Raw genomic sequence first — 17,648 nt, 5'->3', positions numbered from 1 at the left:
ATGAAATGACGAATTCAAGGTTACTTAGGTACTGTAAACACTACTGTACTATGGGCGCAAATATTATATCCATTTTAGAAAATATAAATCTAAACATTTCGGGCACAATTTACTATACTCTCATTACTCGGTTTACTACCTGTTTGCTGTGGACTCGATATAGTATATACAAACGTCCCCTTCGCTCATAAACTTTAATTCGTAGTTCTGTAGTATAACGATGAACGATTAATTGTTGAAAATGTGTCGAATTCAAATTTAACACATCCATTTCAATGACGGAGTATGCCCGAAAAGTCGAAACATGGTATACAGCAGGGCGAGTTCCTCGATTATTAACTACCTACCGAATAGGTACACTTATCTCAATTCGTGTCGACTGTCAACGTTAATATTATAGTAAATAGTCGTGCGCGCGATAAGTTTAGTGGCTATTGTGTTTTTGTGTTCACCATATTATTATAGTCAGTATACGACCGTTAGGTTAGTAACTAACTAGTAACAACTATAGATTGGCAGACACATATTTCAATATTTGTAGGAGCGTTCTGTTCATACTGAAAACAAACCAAAACGTTTTATTAGGCAAATTTTTTTAAAAACTATATTTTGTTTTATGCGTTATTAAAGCCATCTATTATGTATCCAAGGAGTCGACGCCACACTAACAGCGTATTCTTGTTACCAGCTATATATTTTTTGTTGAGCTTCAACGTTTTGAATGCTTCAGACGAAAAATATGTTAAAGAACAAAATGTCACTATTTCACTGCATTCCCACAAAAACAGTAAGTAATACGTATACCTATTGTATATATCAATCAAATTTAATATAATACTTTAGTAAAATAAAATAAAAATGTATAACCTCTATTAGGTTTATTAGATTTCTAGTTGTATTTTTCCTAATAAGATTTAAAATGTGGAACTTATAACTTATAACCTGACCTAACTATAGCTTTTAATTTAAATAGATAGTTAACGTGATGTGCCTAAATATAATATATATATATTATATTATATTACCGATAATCGGGCAATGTACCAGTACAATGTTATACAAAATAACTTTAGGAATTCTAAATAATTCTAAACTGGGCATAAACTTGAAATCTATTTGTGATGGTTCTTGGGAAATTGCATAGGCTATTAATAAGCTATTTAAACTTTGAAAAAATACCCTAATTCAATTTTTATATTTTGGACTTATTGGGGCCCCTAAAAATGTTGGGGCCCAGGCCCAGGGCATATGCCCCTAATTCCAACGTCAAATTCGGTGATTTTCAATTGATTTAAAAACTGTGTGAATTAAATTCAATCTGTGTAAGATTTCCTTTTTAATTTGTTACTTATTAGTTATTATTTATTTGCCGGGTTCTACTTTAAGTACTTAAAAATAGTAAAATATTTAAATACACATTACAATTTATCGAAATAATATGCAATAAAATTAACTTTTAAATATTAAATAAGAAATCACCAATACACCTATTGACCTATTGCATTTAAATTTTGAAACACAACTATACTATATAGTAATTTTCTATGCATATGATTGCACTAGGCCATAATATTCGGAGTTTATTATTTACAAATTTGATTTCTCGAAATTCTAAAATATTTTATTGACGCTGTTTGTTCTCAGACTATTAAAAAGAAAGGTACACGTTGTACTCAAAAAATAAAAATAATAATTGCTATAGATATTTAGATAAGTACAATAACATAATATAACGTCGAATATAATATACACACCGAAACACATTCTGTTATTGCCCGTAGACTATCAACGATTTCCATACACAAATAAAATGGTTGTAGTCTCTCACTTGACGATAATGAAAAAGATAAGACATATTTACCTACTTATATTATTTTGTTACTCCCCCATCAGATTATCCTAATTATAGATACCATTACAACAGTTAATTTGACTTGTAATTTTCAAATGATTATCAAATGACAAATACAGCTTGTCTTCGTCGTGGTGATACCGATAAAATAATATGAACAGTTAAATTGTTTTCTTTATGATTTGATTTGAATGAAAGTATTAAAAGGTACACAACCTAAACTATTTACTTCGAATTTGGTTCCATACTTTAGTAACCGATTAGTAACCATTCGTAACCAACCATTTGGAATTCGTAACCTAAACCAAGTACCAGAAAAACCGTTTTTCCCAACCGGGTGCTGGCGTAACGTTACACCAGCACACGCACATTGAAATATCCTACTTAGGAAGTTCAAAACCAAACTAAGTTTTAGTAACCGAGTTACGCCAGCATCCGATTGGGAAAAACGGTTTTCCTGGTACTTGGTTTAGGTTACGAATTCCAAATTTTTGGTTACGAATGGTCAGTGTTCGGACTTATCTAGATAAATTTATCTATATGAATATCTAGATAATTATTTGTTCATCTTTTATCTTATCTAGATAAATAGTTACAAGGTATCTAAACGTTCATCTTAATTATTATTTTACTTATTTAAATAAATTCAGCTAGATACATTTTTTATTGATAAAAATCGCGAAATTGTACAAATGCATTATAAATATTTATACAGATTCTCAAACAAAGTTTATGGCTTATAAATAACGTAATTATTTTTATTTATATCATTATTCTTATTATGTTCCAAGTGCCCAACTAAAATATACCTAAATTTAAAACCCATTTAAAAAAAAATTGTATCTTTTTTTTACCTAGATAAATATGAGTTAAGTTATCTTTTATACATATCTAGATACATTTGAGTTCCATTATCTTTATCTTTATCTAGATAAAAAAATACTTATCTAATCCGAACACTGCGAATGGTTACTAATCGGTTACTAAAGTATGGAACCAAATTCGAAGAAAATAGTTTAGGTTGTGGTGCTAGTGTAATGTACCTAGTATTAAAATATGAATAAAAATCTAATAATAACAAAATAATGCATTATCTTATAAAAAAGCACAAAATATGCTCAAATATTCAATACCAACTTTTGGAAATTGAACCTACTCAATCATGGTTTACGGTACACATTTATATCGAACTAGATTTTTTTATTTGTTTATATATTATTATTATTTCTTACAAATAAACAATCATGTGATATTCCTGATACTTATATAGGATGTGATATCCTCGGCGTTAATGATCAAAGCATTGTTTTACTATAGGAAGCTTTAAATTAAAAAAAAAAAAACAAAAATGGACATATCATTGTAAAAGTGTAAAACCAATAAATTCATCACTCCACTCAGAATCTAAAAATCTCATATGTACCAAATCTTTATCAAAAAATGTTGGTTTCTGATTAACTTTGGTACAGTTATAGGTATTCTATTAATTATAATACCTTAGATCAGGTAGATCACATACTATAATATAATATGATCTGTTAGATACTATTAGTATTTAGTACCTTACGCACCGAAAGGGGAGGAGGCGAACCCGAAGTTCATTACCTTCATCACTGCCTTGGCTTTATCTCCACCATTATAAAAATTAATTGTCACTGCTAATTTACACAACAAACTATATATAGCGTCATATGGTCTATTATGCAATCCATATATTATATTATTATTATGTCATTAGAATATGTTATTAGAAAAATGTATAATATTATTTTTATGCATGAAATGAAGACTTAGAACAGATTTCCGGCCAACGATCATATTATACTATATAGTTAATCCTGAATAATGTACCATACACAAAGTGGATCAAAGTTTAATACCTATATAATAAATCAAAATCAATATAGCTGATCGTGGAAATTTCCGTGAGCTAACTATTCAAACTTTTAAAAAGTACCGGTATTCAATTTTCAGTCAATAAAATAAACTGTGATAAAACAACTTTTAAGCACTTTAATTGTAGGCAATTAAAATATTATATTCCCGAAACATGAACAATAATAAATTAATAAAATACCTTTCTTCTACTCGATGATATTTAACTGTAGGTTAGGTCATTTAGGTGTATAATTAATATTATGTAAATTGTACATGTATATCTTGAGGAATAATACAACACATAACAGCATGTGTAAAATTGCATAATACAATTTTCAATTATATTAATTTTTCGTTTGTTATTATTTTAGATTGTTTTGATGATTATGATATTACTACAATTTATAGATTCAGGGATATGTATTCGCCGATTAAGTGTTCAACAGAACAAATAGACAGTGTAATATATTCTCGTGAGTTATTTTTCATAATTTTTAACTATTCTTTTATACAATGTTTTCAGTGATATATATATATGTATAATAATATGCGTAAAATTTTCATAATTAATATTATCGTCATAGAGGGCGATAAGATGCCAATTAGCTTAACATTATGTTCAGGTTTCACTCAAATACCACAACCATATCAAATATCAATTATGCCAAGACAAGAAGTTATCTTCTTTCTAATGAAACTAAATTATTATTTATTGATCTACAAGTTAAGGAAGGCCCTAATACAAATCATATGACAAGAGTACAAGACGTCTAATATTTATGCATACGTAACGCCTCCTATCTTTAACTCCCCAATAGTCATACTAGTGATACTACTCAAGTCGTGATATTTTTATATTAACTCGGCCTATAGGTGATGTGACAATCACACATATATCGCTGAACGGGTCGAACCTCATACAACGTATGGAACTACTTTTGTTTTTAGACTATTGCAATATTACTTAAAAGTTAAATTAATACTAGTTATAATAAAATATCCTTTCTGTGTGATGTCTTCTTTTTCGGATGCACCTGGGATAATCCCGTCCAACACTAAGATATTCTTATTCCACTCTTGTCTTACACTGACTCTTGCCATGTTCTACGTGTGCATCATTTAAATTATATCCTGAACAATTCCACGCACAGTATTTAATACACTATTATCTTCTTGTATTAGCTGGATTAGAAAATTTAACTATTTAACAGTTAATACAAAATATTCGATTGCCGGATAATTCAAATGGTGAGGGGTGGAAATGGGACCATTCTCTCTCGAGCCATATTTTAGGACAATTTCTATGGCTCCATAAAAAATTATAGATAAACGTATGTGTTTATTAGATAATAATACATACGGTACCTAATAGGTTTAGATTTTAGAGAAATACATCCAATATAGTTGCCAGTGTTGTTATTTTAATACGGAAGATTATAAGTGACATTAACACCGGTATCATGAGTTAGAATGACCTTAGTTGGTAAAATTTTCTAACATTTTGGCCAATGTCTGAGACAAATTTTTTTTTATCATATTGTGTTTTGATGATTTAGGTGCCCCTGCGTTAATTTGTCCCTGGGCCCTAAGAATTTTGGGACGTCTCTGTTCGATTGAAATACATTCAAGAACAAATGCCATTGGGATACCGTTGTCAATAGACAAAATACTTTATGACAATAATTCAACGTCGGATAATGTCTTGCAAATAAATATCGATGAGTTTTATAAATACGGATTTATTCAAAATAATAGTCGTATGGACGTTTATTTTGATTCAAATCACTGGAAACGATCAACTATTGTATCTACGGGTAATATATAATATTTATTTAAATTTTAAATATTTTTTAGTTAGTAAATAATAATACAATTTTCTATTAAGAAATATAATTTTTTGTTCATATCATTCAAATACGACATTATTAATCATGTATAATTTTAATAGGAGAAGAATGCGAGTTCGACTATGTTACTCCAAGTAATCCTACTACGAATTATACAGGTAATATTAACTATAGCAAATGTGCGTAATAATTTCGTTGTCGAATTAACAACATATTATATGTATATTACCAACAAAAAAATAATGTTTTTCAATATGATAATAATTATAAATACCAAGTTCTTAAGTTAATTAATAATTGTAAAATCCAGTAACCCGTATTTTGCTTTCTTATATATTAAACAATTTAAAACACCGATTTCAAATTTCCAAACAGTTGCTAAACACGATTCTGGTTGATTAATTTTTATGTTAAGGCGACTTTGGACCTTAAAAAAAATATAAAGTGGTAAGTTTCTACATATAAAAATAATTTACAATTAGGTATAAGTAGTAGTTATAATAATAGTATTTTTAATAATTTTAAATGCAAAATTAAAATTAATAAAGTTTTAAAATATATTATTTTTGATTCTGAGCTCCGATGAATGTATAGTGCAGGGGTCACCCCAATTAATACTTTCCGTGGGCCACATTAAGAATTTTGAAAATTTTCGCGGGTCATACAAATTCAAAGTACATATATAATATGTATTATATATAAATATTATAATATTTATTATCATATGCCGATTGGCCAAAACTATTTTATTCCTTAATAAAAAAAATATGCACGTATTATATAACTATAACTAATGAAAATAGAATTACATTTAATAAATAAGTGAAACAATTATGAATTAATATTTTTAATGTGATAAATGGCAGATCTTACTCTCGACTAGGGGTTATGGTTTGTGGTCGCTATCTTCATCATTATTTTAAGGTGTTCGTTGGTGAGTCGGGATATGAATTTGTTTTTAATATAATTCATGTTTACGTATTAAATTGCTTCTTTTTTCCTTATCTGCGGGCCGGTTAAAATTCATCCGCGGGCCGTGGTTTTACAATGATGTGTGTGGATTTTTTTTGTCAGTATACACAAAAAGTAGTAGAAAAATGCTTTGATTTTCAACTTTTAACGGGTTTTCTAATAGGATATTTGGATCTATTTGGTACTTATTGAGATCAAAATTGAAAATTCCTAATATTTTTCATAATAAGTAATCGAAAAAAATAAAAAAAATTAAGGAAAAACGTGAATTTTAAAAGCAAAACTAGTTTTTGATTAAATCAATTTTGTTTTTTTTGATGTAACATAAAAATGAATTGGGGTACGGAGTGGCCGAGCGGTCTAAGGAGTTGGTTGCGACGCGCACCGACGCCGGTTCAAACCCGTCCACGGGTGGCATTTTTCTTCGGGCAGTCACGGTGTCCGGAGAGAGATGCCGCCATCCCCACCTAGGAATGGCAGAAACCTACGGGTGCCCAACTTGAAACTCTGCCAAACCTAAAAACGTGTTTCAACTCACCATTCCAACCACCAACGTAATTATCGTTATCACATAAAATACCTATCGGGTAATTAATAATTATGAACATAAACCCATGTATTGAAATACTAAATTTCATTTATTTATATTTAGTGTAATTTTATTTAATTTTGATAAAAAATTTTCAATAGGTCGAAAAGCTTTTAAATTGAACTCAAGGTGTTTTATAAAGTTGTTAATAAAGTAATTTAAAAATACTAAAGATGCATAGGTACAATTTGTTTTCACAAGCAATTGAAGTTCAAATTTTGAAAAAATTAGATACTTAATCCAATTATTTAAACCAAGAATAACGATTTTGTTTTAAATTTTAAATTTTATAATATTATTTGCGACCTTACGAATATATGAATTATACTTTAAAGTATATACATATAATTATTTATATTATTTTGAGTGTCTCAAAACACTTTTTATAAAAAAAAAAATTAAAAGTAAAAATTTCAGACTACCTTTTCTTAATATTTGGAAAAATAAAAAAAAATAAGAAAAACGGGAACTTTCGTACAATACTAATTTTTGACAACATAGATTTTCTCATTTTGTTGTAATTCAAAAACGAATAACACAAAATGTAAATATTGCATAATATTACTAAAATATAATCAACATTTTATTTACATTGTATAATTTTCCAAATATTTTGACTCTTTGTTAACCTATTTATGGCATGAATACTTTTTGATTTAAAAAAAAATTAATAAAATCTGCAATGTTTATAGCAGCTAAGGATTAAACATTTAAATCATTTAATACAAGGTTCCTCATAAGTAGTTCGTAGTTAATTCTGTAACCAAAAAATCTAAAAAAATATATAAGCTGAGTTTATAGACATTTTAAGATACATTTTGACGAAATTTGATAGTTAATCGAATGACAACAATTTGAGTTATTTTTTGTAATTAAAATATATTATTAGTGGCCCGTCGTGGGTACTTTAAACTGTTGACGTATATTATATTTTATACGCACAATGACACTTTTAAATGCAATTTTTTATTTTCAGAATACAACCTGAATGAATGTATTAAAACATTAGAATATAAATATGAAAGACATTATTATCCATACACGGCAAATGAGGATGTTCATCAGACATTTCTCACGGTTAATTGGAAGCCAATTAAAAAACAAAGTTGCATATCAATTACATATTTTCATAATTTAGATTCTGATATGGAAATAATTATGAGTATATTCAATGAAAATGAAAATGATACGATAATAACTTCACCAATATTAGAAAAACATGTGAGTACAATAATATTACAGATCAGAAATTAAATTTGATAGTTGCAAATATGTGTAAATTTCAATACCTATATTATAATACGTTATTAAGTTGAATTTTTTTGTGTCTTACAGGATAGTATAACAACATTAAAAGTTGACAATATGGCTCTTATTCAAGATCAGAAGTATAAGATATTATTAAAAAGGAAATATGGTAATATGCATAACTATTACGGATATAACAGTAATTTTGGAAATTGGTTCAAACTCATTCGGATTACCCAATGTTCAGATAATGGTATTTATTTTTTGTGATATTTGATGTATGTATACAAGTCAATGAAACCAAAACAAATCATCGTGGATATTTCAGTTAATCTTTAAAGTTAAATATTTAGAATAAAATAACAAGGTTATACAAAAATTAATATATTACTATTACCTATGAATTATAAATTATTTAGGTACTTAAAGATTAAGTAGATATAATTTTTATCAAAAACATTGTAAATGTAACCATAAAATATAACGAATACATGTTTAATATTCTACATGACTTTGAAAAAAAGGCCAATCAGATATGGATAAATTTATGAGTTAAATAATAAACTTAAACAGTTAAACTATTGACGAGCTTAATAAAGTTTTGCACAATATAAGTTCAAAACATAAAATACATTACTTAAGTTAAAATTACATAATTACTATATAAAAATTAATACATTTCATACAGACTTTAAACAGGGGGAACTTCCAGGGCTTATAGTAACCCCAGAAATGTCAATAGCCCCCCCCCCCCACAATAAAAATTGTATGTAAATCCGGGGACCATGTATATAGTAATGTATTTACTTTTAATAATGTCCCCTTTCCAAAAATAAAAGTTCAACCAAATATTTGCCTATGATCTTATAAATTATATGTATATCATATAAATGTGAATACGTTAAATTAATTTAGATTTTAAAGTTTAAACACTAACCACGCAATTATTGTTTTCCATAAAAAAATTATTTTGTTATTTGCTCCTAGACGAAGAAGAAGTCAGAGTTGTTTCTATGAATGATATTGCTAATTATTGGTGTAAACCTCAGGAGCCTTTCTCTTGTACTACTCCATTACTTCATATACTCGGAAATGGTAAGAATATACAAAAACACATACATTAAAAAAATAAATAAGACTCCTCTGGATTAAAAAGGCCACTGGAGTGTGTGTTTTTATATTTTTAATACATCACATAAACTTCACAATGATGTGTTATTATTATTTTCGTAAGACACTTTATCAGTAAAAATATGCATTAAGTTTCAAAAATTATCTTGGTAAATTACAAATACCTGAAATATCTAAGCAGGACGCGTGCGTCAATCCACATGTGGTACTTTTAAAAATATATTTTTTCAAATATTTAAATTTTATTACCTTATGAATTATGGAATTATTTGTTCGTTTCATTTTTACGTTGTATAAACATTTTATAAATGTACTTTGTAAATATATTTTACCATTACGTTATTCATTTATTTTTTAAACATTCAATTTAGATAATACTAGTGTCTGCGACAAATTGACAGTATCCTCAACTGAATCTTGTTTAAATGGAGGTTTCATGCAATCAACAAGATCAACGTGCGTTTGCCCTCCTGGATTTAAAGGACAATTTTGTGAAATAGGTAATTAAACATAAATCATAAAAAAAAATATACTCATATTATAGTTACTTTTTTATCGTTGAGGACAATTTTCTATTACTTAAAAATGATAATATACGTTAATATGAGAATATATTAATATAAGGATATGATAGAAAATATGTTGGACAATTGTAATATATGCAAGTTAAATTTAAGAAAAAGTAAAAAGATATTATGTACTTACCTATTTGAAAAATATCTTACAATAATTTTACAATTAATTTATGTATCTAATCCGATAACTAGAAAACCGATATGAGAATTGAGAATAATATATTAAAACAGTATAATCCATGTTTAAAATAAATGGAGTATTATATGTATGGATAGTAAATTTTACATTTGTTTGTATAGATAAATCTTTAGGATAGCAACATTGAAAATATAAATTGTTAAAATAGTATTTTTTTTATTTTATACGTATAAACAGTTATAAGTTATAACTTATAAGTAATAACTTATTAATTCAATCTGCTTTTGAGAACCTATTGATTATTATTTATTAACATGGATATAAAAATTAAGAAATATATATATGTTCCAGGATGTGGATCTAATTATTATGGAGCCGATTGTAAAGGTGTTTGTTCAATGCATGACAATGAAATGTGTCGTGGATTATTAATGTGTACACAATTTTATGGCTGTACATGTCCACCCGGTCTAACTGGTCTATTTTGTGACCAAGGTATTTAAGTTTGAAGTATATTATTATGTTTACAATTTGTTTCCAAAATATGTATAAAGTGTAATATGTTAACATCATTTTTTTTTATAGACTGTATACCGGGTAAATATGGTGCAGATTGTAAACAAACATGTTCATCGAATTGTCATAACAATAAATGTGACCAATATACTGGCATCTGTTATCAAGGATGTTCAGAAGGATATTTACCACCGTACTGTCTACAAAGTAAGATACAAAACTTCGTAGAAAATAAAAACTATAAATATCACAATTAAAATTTTCAACTATGTTTTTATTATTATTAAAGGACACAAGTCAAGGGAAAATTTATTTTTTCATTTTTTCTAAATAAAGATAGAAAGTAAAGTAAATATAAATGCTAGATCTTCTAATTTATAAACCATTAAAATATGGAATCCATTTAATAATCTTTTAATTTTCCTTAATAGAAGCAAGACTAGTAAAATGAAAGACTAATGAAGCATTAAACCCTTAGTAAATTTAGCCGATTTTGGGAGTGTAAAATATTGTAATGTACCTATATTAAGAGGATATCGCACCCGCGTATGTTATCTCCGTCTTACAAACGCATAATATACCAAAATGTACGTCCAACAGTTCCAATTTTATATTGTTAACTTAAATTTACAGTGAATTGACCTATTATCAAACTTAAATGCAAGAACATTATATGTGTTCTCTCTTTGGTTTTTTTAAAATATTTTAATTTTTAAGTGAATTAAGAGTATTTTCAAATGATAATATTTTACATACTAAAAATCAAAACTTACTTAAAAATTAAATAATCGTAAAAAACTATAACGAGAGAACACAGATAATGTTCTTACATTTAGTTTGATGATATGTTATTACTTGTTTCACTCCATTATATTTAAGCTAACAGCACACAATTGGAATGGCTGGAAGTACATTTTGATACAGGTAGGTATTATGCGTTAGTAAGACGGAGACATATGCGGGTATGACGTCTTCTTAATGATAATATAAATACATATTTTATTCTAATTTGTTTCACTTTTTAGAATATCCATACCTCATTAGTCCACCTAAACTTCTTTCAAATGAATACGAGGCGATAGAGATGGAATTGAATTTCAAATCGGATAATGTAAAAGGAGGAGATAACAATATAAAGTTGAAATACTATCAAATATTTTATAAAGTATGTTCAATTTTTTTGTGAAAACGGTTTAGTCGTATTTGATTTAATTTCAATAAATACTAATGTATTGATAATAGTACCAAGTATGAATATCTGAATATTTATGATAGAATGCAGCGAAAATTAAAACAAAAATAAATAGTTCAATAGGTATTTGATTTTTCTTACAATGTTAAATATACACACATTTTACTAAGATATTGTATAGTTATACGTTTAGTCCAAGGAATCTGGACACACATTTAAAACAATTTATTGTAAAATAACTAAATATAAAAACGTATGGATTATATATTTTAATATTTACTATTTTATAATATTATACTGGAATAATGTATTTTTGCACTGTAATGGGATAAAAATAATTCTGGATAATATAGTAAAAGTAGATAATAATCAAAATAGATTGACCAATAAATCTATCCAGTATGTACCCATAAAGTGCACACGAATATGTGAAATATTTTATTCTATAATTTATGTTTTTAGTCAATAATTGAAGAGGAATTTACAAAATCTGAAATTAAACTAATAAATGAAACTAGTAATAGAACCACAGTCATTCTACATGATTTAGAACCAGATACCACGTATATAATTGGTGTTCTGGTTATAACAGATGATGGGAATTTCAATCGTAAAGATATAGTTTTTAATCAATATAAGACATCATGTATCCGTAAGTATTATGGATCAATTATTAAACCAAAAATATCTTTAAAAAAAAAATAAAAACGTAATATTGCTTACAATAATTATATTATCAATATAAACCAAATAAATAATGTCGATGCTTTAGTAATTATAATTACGTACTTAAAGCAAAAAAATATTTTTAAATTTAAAATAATTTTTGGATCTAGACTGCAGTTTTTAAAAAGTTGTCAATTTATATTTATCATGTATAACGAAAACGTCCATTTCAATTTCAATAGTAAATACATAACTATTATAATTTATAACTTACCATAATCTCAATTAACTTAACTGAAATAATGTATTTCAAAAATAATATAACTAGCATTATATATATCTGCATTCATTTATATGATAACATACATAATAATTATAACGTTTACGATCACGTATCTATAGATTTTAAATTAAACATTTTTATTTTAAAATAATACAAAAAAAAATTGGTTAGTTAAACGTATTATAAATTAATATAAAACCATTAATAAAATCTAAACAGTAATTAATACCTATATATTTTTATTATGAGATTTAAAGTTTAATTTTTTTTTATTTGTTAATATTGTTAAACTTTTTATAGAACCTTATATTACTGATTATAACATTCAGTTAATCAGTGGGATAAGAAGCGTCAGTATACAATGGGATAAAGTATGTACACTTCTTGTTAATTTTAGTTTATTGAAATATTCAATTTTTAATATTTGCGTGTAATTACAAACCATAACGTCATTGTTTATTAATTGACAGTTTTATTATAATGGATAAGTAACATTATGAATTTCCAGATACATCTTAAACGATTAGAATGCAATATAATTGAATATTTTTTGACATTGACGTTTAACCAATCACAAAATCAAATGACTGGTATTGAAGAAATAAAATCAAGTTCCAATTATAGTGGCCTCACAATAGGAAATCTTTATCCTGGATACAATTATAGTATATCTCTGACTCCTAAGACTAATAAAGGACTATTAATTTCGTCACCTACTTATTCATTTACTCCCCTAATAACAAGTAACTTATTGTTTTTAATTAACCTATACAAGCACATATACAGAAAATTTGTATGGTTCAAAACCTCCCACCACACCACCCAAATTTATTTTGCAAGAAATATTAATTTTTTTGACATTACAGTATGAGTTTTAATTAATTGAAGACTGTAGCTTACTTATAAATCGCCACCAGAATTATTTCTGTATTTGTGCCTGGACCTATCACATAATATCGATTCAATATTATATTTTAATTATAGAAAACGACGTCATTATTAAAGATATTGTTGCAACTACGATTGATAATAAAATTAAAATCTCCTGGAAATTAGTAAATGCTTACCAACACGACACAATAGTTGTAAATGCACCTTTTACGTATGTCGTCAGATTCAAAGTAATTGAAATTGTTTTTTAAGTATATTTATATTCTATATGTAGTACTATATACCTATATTAGTTTGTATTTTTTTATTATAAAACTTATTTTTCAAATTTATTTAAGCTGCAACGAATTCTCAGTTGTTCTCTGGAAAAATTAGAAAACAATTGGACGTCAATTATAATTTTCAATCGAACGAACTATGAAATATCCGCGGTACCTAATTCGCAATATTGTATACAAGTTACAGTTGCTAATGATGGCAAGAATACTCAACGAGGAGCCCAGATTTACGCATTAACACCAGCATCAAGTAAAGTTTAACGATACCTATATTTAGTATTTTGTATTGATATTTTGATGAGTGCTTTCTGTATGTTTCTGATTAGGTCCACAAACTGAACCCATTTTTGACCTTGAATACCCAATGTACGTGACGAATGACTCGGTGTTTGTTCAGTGGAAAATCGATCCCGTAAATTGTTCAAAGTTAAATGGATTCTTATCAACTTTTTATATTGAATTAAAGGTAAATTATGGAAGTAAACGTTTAATCGTTTATTAGTAAAATTAAAAATATATTTTTCTTAAAGGATATGGTAGAAGACACACTAGAAATAATAGAAACTAAACAAAATTACTTTTACACCAATAAGCTGAAATCAAATAACTATTATGAAGTAAAAGTGTTTATAAAAACACACATCGGTTATAATCTTGAACATTATCTGTTCGCCAATTTTACAACTAAATCAAGATGTGAGTTCATTATTATAATAAATTATTTATTTACATACCAATATATTATATATTTTGTTTTTATGCACACGCAGATTTAGCACCAGTTGATGACTTAGTAGCTTATAAAAAAAGTCTTAAATATCAGTTAGTAGGGCTTCGTTGGTATTATTCAGAAGATGCAAATTTAGATGGGTTTATAGTTTCAATTAACGAAGATGGTTTGGGAAACGCAAACAATATTTCTATAATTGCCCCAACGAAATGTTCCGCTTGGCCGGAATACTATTGCCATACTTATCATAACTTGAGCCCTATAAACAACTTCACGTTTAAAGTACGTATTGCTTGACGATATAGGATATTTAGTTGTCTACCTAATTAAATTAATTGGTAATTATATGATTTATAAAATTGTATTTTGTATTAGATAAAACCAAAGTCGTTCGATTATCCTGAAGGTGGTCATGGGTCGTCCATTTCATTTAACTTAAACGATGAATGTAGGTCAGATGAATGGTTAAGCTTAAGATTCAAAAAATCTAAGTTCTAACTATTATGTTTTTTTTAACATTTTATTATCATGGACTTATTAAATGTTCTGTTTAGTGCCAGACTCACCAAATAATTTAAAAATTATCGACATTGGAAATACTTTTATGACTCTCCAGTGGGATATACCATGGATATTTAATGGTGTATTGAAAATGTACATCATTAACGTGGAAGAAATATCATATAAAGATATGAATTTGAATTCTGGCATTCAAACAACAGAATTACCAATTTATGAAGAATTACCTTCTTATAATTATACGGTAATTCATTAAAACTCGAAATTGTAATAATTTTATTAGATATTTAGAATTCTACTTATAAATTATAATTAATAATATAATCTCAATTGTTAACTGTATATCGTTGCCATAAATGTATTAGTTAAACCCACCAAATATTGCAAAATCTTACCAAATTGTTTATAGAGTTTGTTACAGAATGAACTTTTTACAGCTTAATTCCGTTATTTCGTTATATTCAATAGGCTTATCCAACATTTCCATATTGATTACCCGTTTGTTGGTTTGTTTACATAGGTAGCCCATAAAGGCATCAAATATAACTAAATTTTAAAAAAGACCATTGTACCTACTACCCTACATAAAAGAAGTGAATCCATCCAATAACAATAAACAAATGATCGGAAAATTAATGATATATTTTAATTTTTCAGATTTCTATCACTTAGTAACTCCATTTTAGAACTTGTAGGTAATTCAAAACCAATAAATTAATCACCGCTTTCAGAATATAAAACTATATGTATTATGGTGTTTTTTCTAACCCTTAATTAATGTAACAATCGTTACCATTCTATCAAGTTTTTTTAAAATAATTTTTACTCTAAACGAAGAGCGAAAGGTATTAAAATGTCTTTAGTGGATTGGTAAGTTCACTTGACTTTGGGCTGTTTTGCTTTTTTGAAGAACACCATAGTTTCCTTGTTGATCGCTACTTCCATTGAAGTTTCACTACGTAGTGTAATTAGAAGCGTCCTCTTCAATTAAACGATCCTATATTTTTCTGTAACTAAACCAACCGTGAAAATAATTCAAATTACAGCGTCAAATTCTGAATCAAATCGATATTTTGAAACGAGGTTCCATCAAATAACACAATTTCTATTCGTTTTCCGTGCTTGATAAAATTGATTCCGCGCATTGAAATATGACTTTTTTGGTTAAAAATGTTCGGATAAAATAGATGAAAATATTTTACTGGGATAAGCGTAATAAAATGAGTGTTAGACCATAGAACTTAATTATCTTATTTTTTTAAATGTCAGTCTTTTTAATCATAATATTGTAATATTACATTAAATCAATCTAATATTTTACAGGTCAAAAATCTAAATCCTGGCTCGACTTATTCAATTGGAATATTATCCGTATCTACGTCACTATGGTATAGTTTTCCGATCAAAATTCAAGCAAAAACACTTGTAGGCAAATAGTTATTGTTTACGTGACCAATGTTTATTATTTTTATTAACAGTAATTTATATTTCATGCGACAAGTCGAAATCATAATATTTCGCATAATTTTTCTTTATTATTTAGCTAACACAATCATGCTAATATTAAGTTGGATTTTGTGTTATATTATTAAGTGCTTTTCTATACATATTATTATTTATACATTATATTTTGTAGGTTCATGCTAACTTATATTGTAGCGTGTAGACGTTTGAGTGTTTAAAAACGGTGAAACATTATACTTAAACCTTTAAGACTTATTTTATCAGAGTCAATATGTTTTTTTTTAATAATTATTCTGTTATTTAGTAGAGAACTGAGTGGTTATTTAATTGGTATAAATATAGTTGTAGTTTATAGTTATATAGGTATAAATCGATTTACGCACCTTATTATTATTTAATGTAATTTGTAAATTTGAAAACAATGAAGACTACTCAATGCACTCGAAAAACAACTGTTCTACATAAAAGTGTTCACTATAATATATATAGTGGCCTAGTCTTTCTTTCGTTTTCAAGCACAAACAACAATATTGAGGGTTTTAACTGTTGCAAGTTATTAATTCCGATTTAATTAATATCACGTCCGTACAGGTTATATAATATATTATATACATACCACGTCATGTCCTATAAGTATAGGTTTTAAAGTGGCACATTCAATTAATTACATTTGTTACTCTTTCATCCAGTAAAATATGTAAACCAATTAACTCAAGACTTACAGTAGAGTTGATACTTAATAGTTTTATTTAGTATAAATATCACAATCTCAAATTAATATTCTAGAATGACGTGGATGCGCTTGTTAACTTTGCTCTAGACTACATCCGTAGTAGTAGGCATTGGACACCCTTGCAAATATAGCCAACAGCCCAGAA

At 27.0% G+C, this 17,648-nt stretch overlaps 1 protein-coding gene across 1 annotated transcript; it reads left to right on the top strand.

The window, feature by feature from the left end:
- The first annotated feature begins 403 nt into the window (after positions 1-403).
- Positions 404-17,128, top strand: LOC132947933 (uncharacterized). The gene is made up of 22 exons (XM_061018190.1): positions 404-787; positions 4,102-4,203; positions 5,287-5,544; positions 5,679-5,735; positions 8,115-8,359; positions 8,474-8,639; positions 9,374-9,481; positions 9,889-10,017; positions 10,583-10,726; positions 10,817-10,954; positions 11,773-11,912; positions 12,402-12,591; positions 13,189-13,259; positions 13,397-13,631; positions 13,873-14,009; positions 14,118-14,307; positions 14,384-14,523; positions 14,588-14,753; positions 14,828-15,069; positions 15,163-15,235; positions 15,342-15,550; positions 16,630-17,128. The coding sequence occupies exons 1-22, from the start codon at positions 640-642 to the stop codon at positions 16,741-16,743; spliced, it is 3,402 nt and encodes a 1,133-aa protein (XP_060874173.1). The 5' UTR covers positions 404-639; the 3' UTR covers positions 16,744-17,128.
- The last annotated feature ends 520 nt before the right edge of the window (positions 17,129-17,648 follow it).

The sequence above is a fragment of the Metopolophium dirhodum genome, chromosome 6 (genome assembly GCF_019925205.1).
Source record: "Metopolophium dirhodum isolate CAU chromosome 6, ASM1992520v1, whole genome shotgun sequence".
Classification (NCBI taxonomy): domain Eukaryota; kingdom Metazoa; phylum Arthropoda; class Insecta; order Hemiptera; family Aphididae; genus Metopolophium; species Metopolophium dirhodum.
This window is presented reverse-complemented; position numbering and strand designations above follow the sequence as displayed.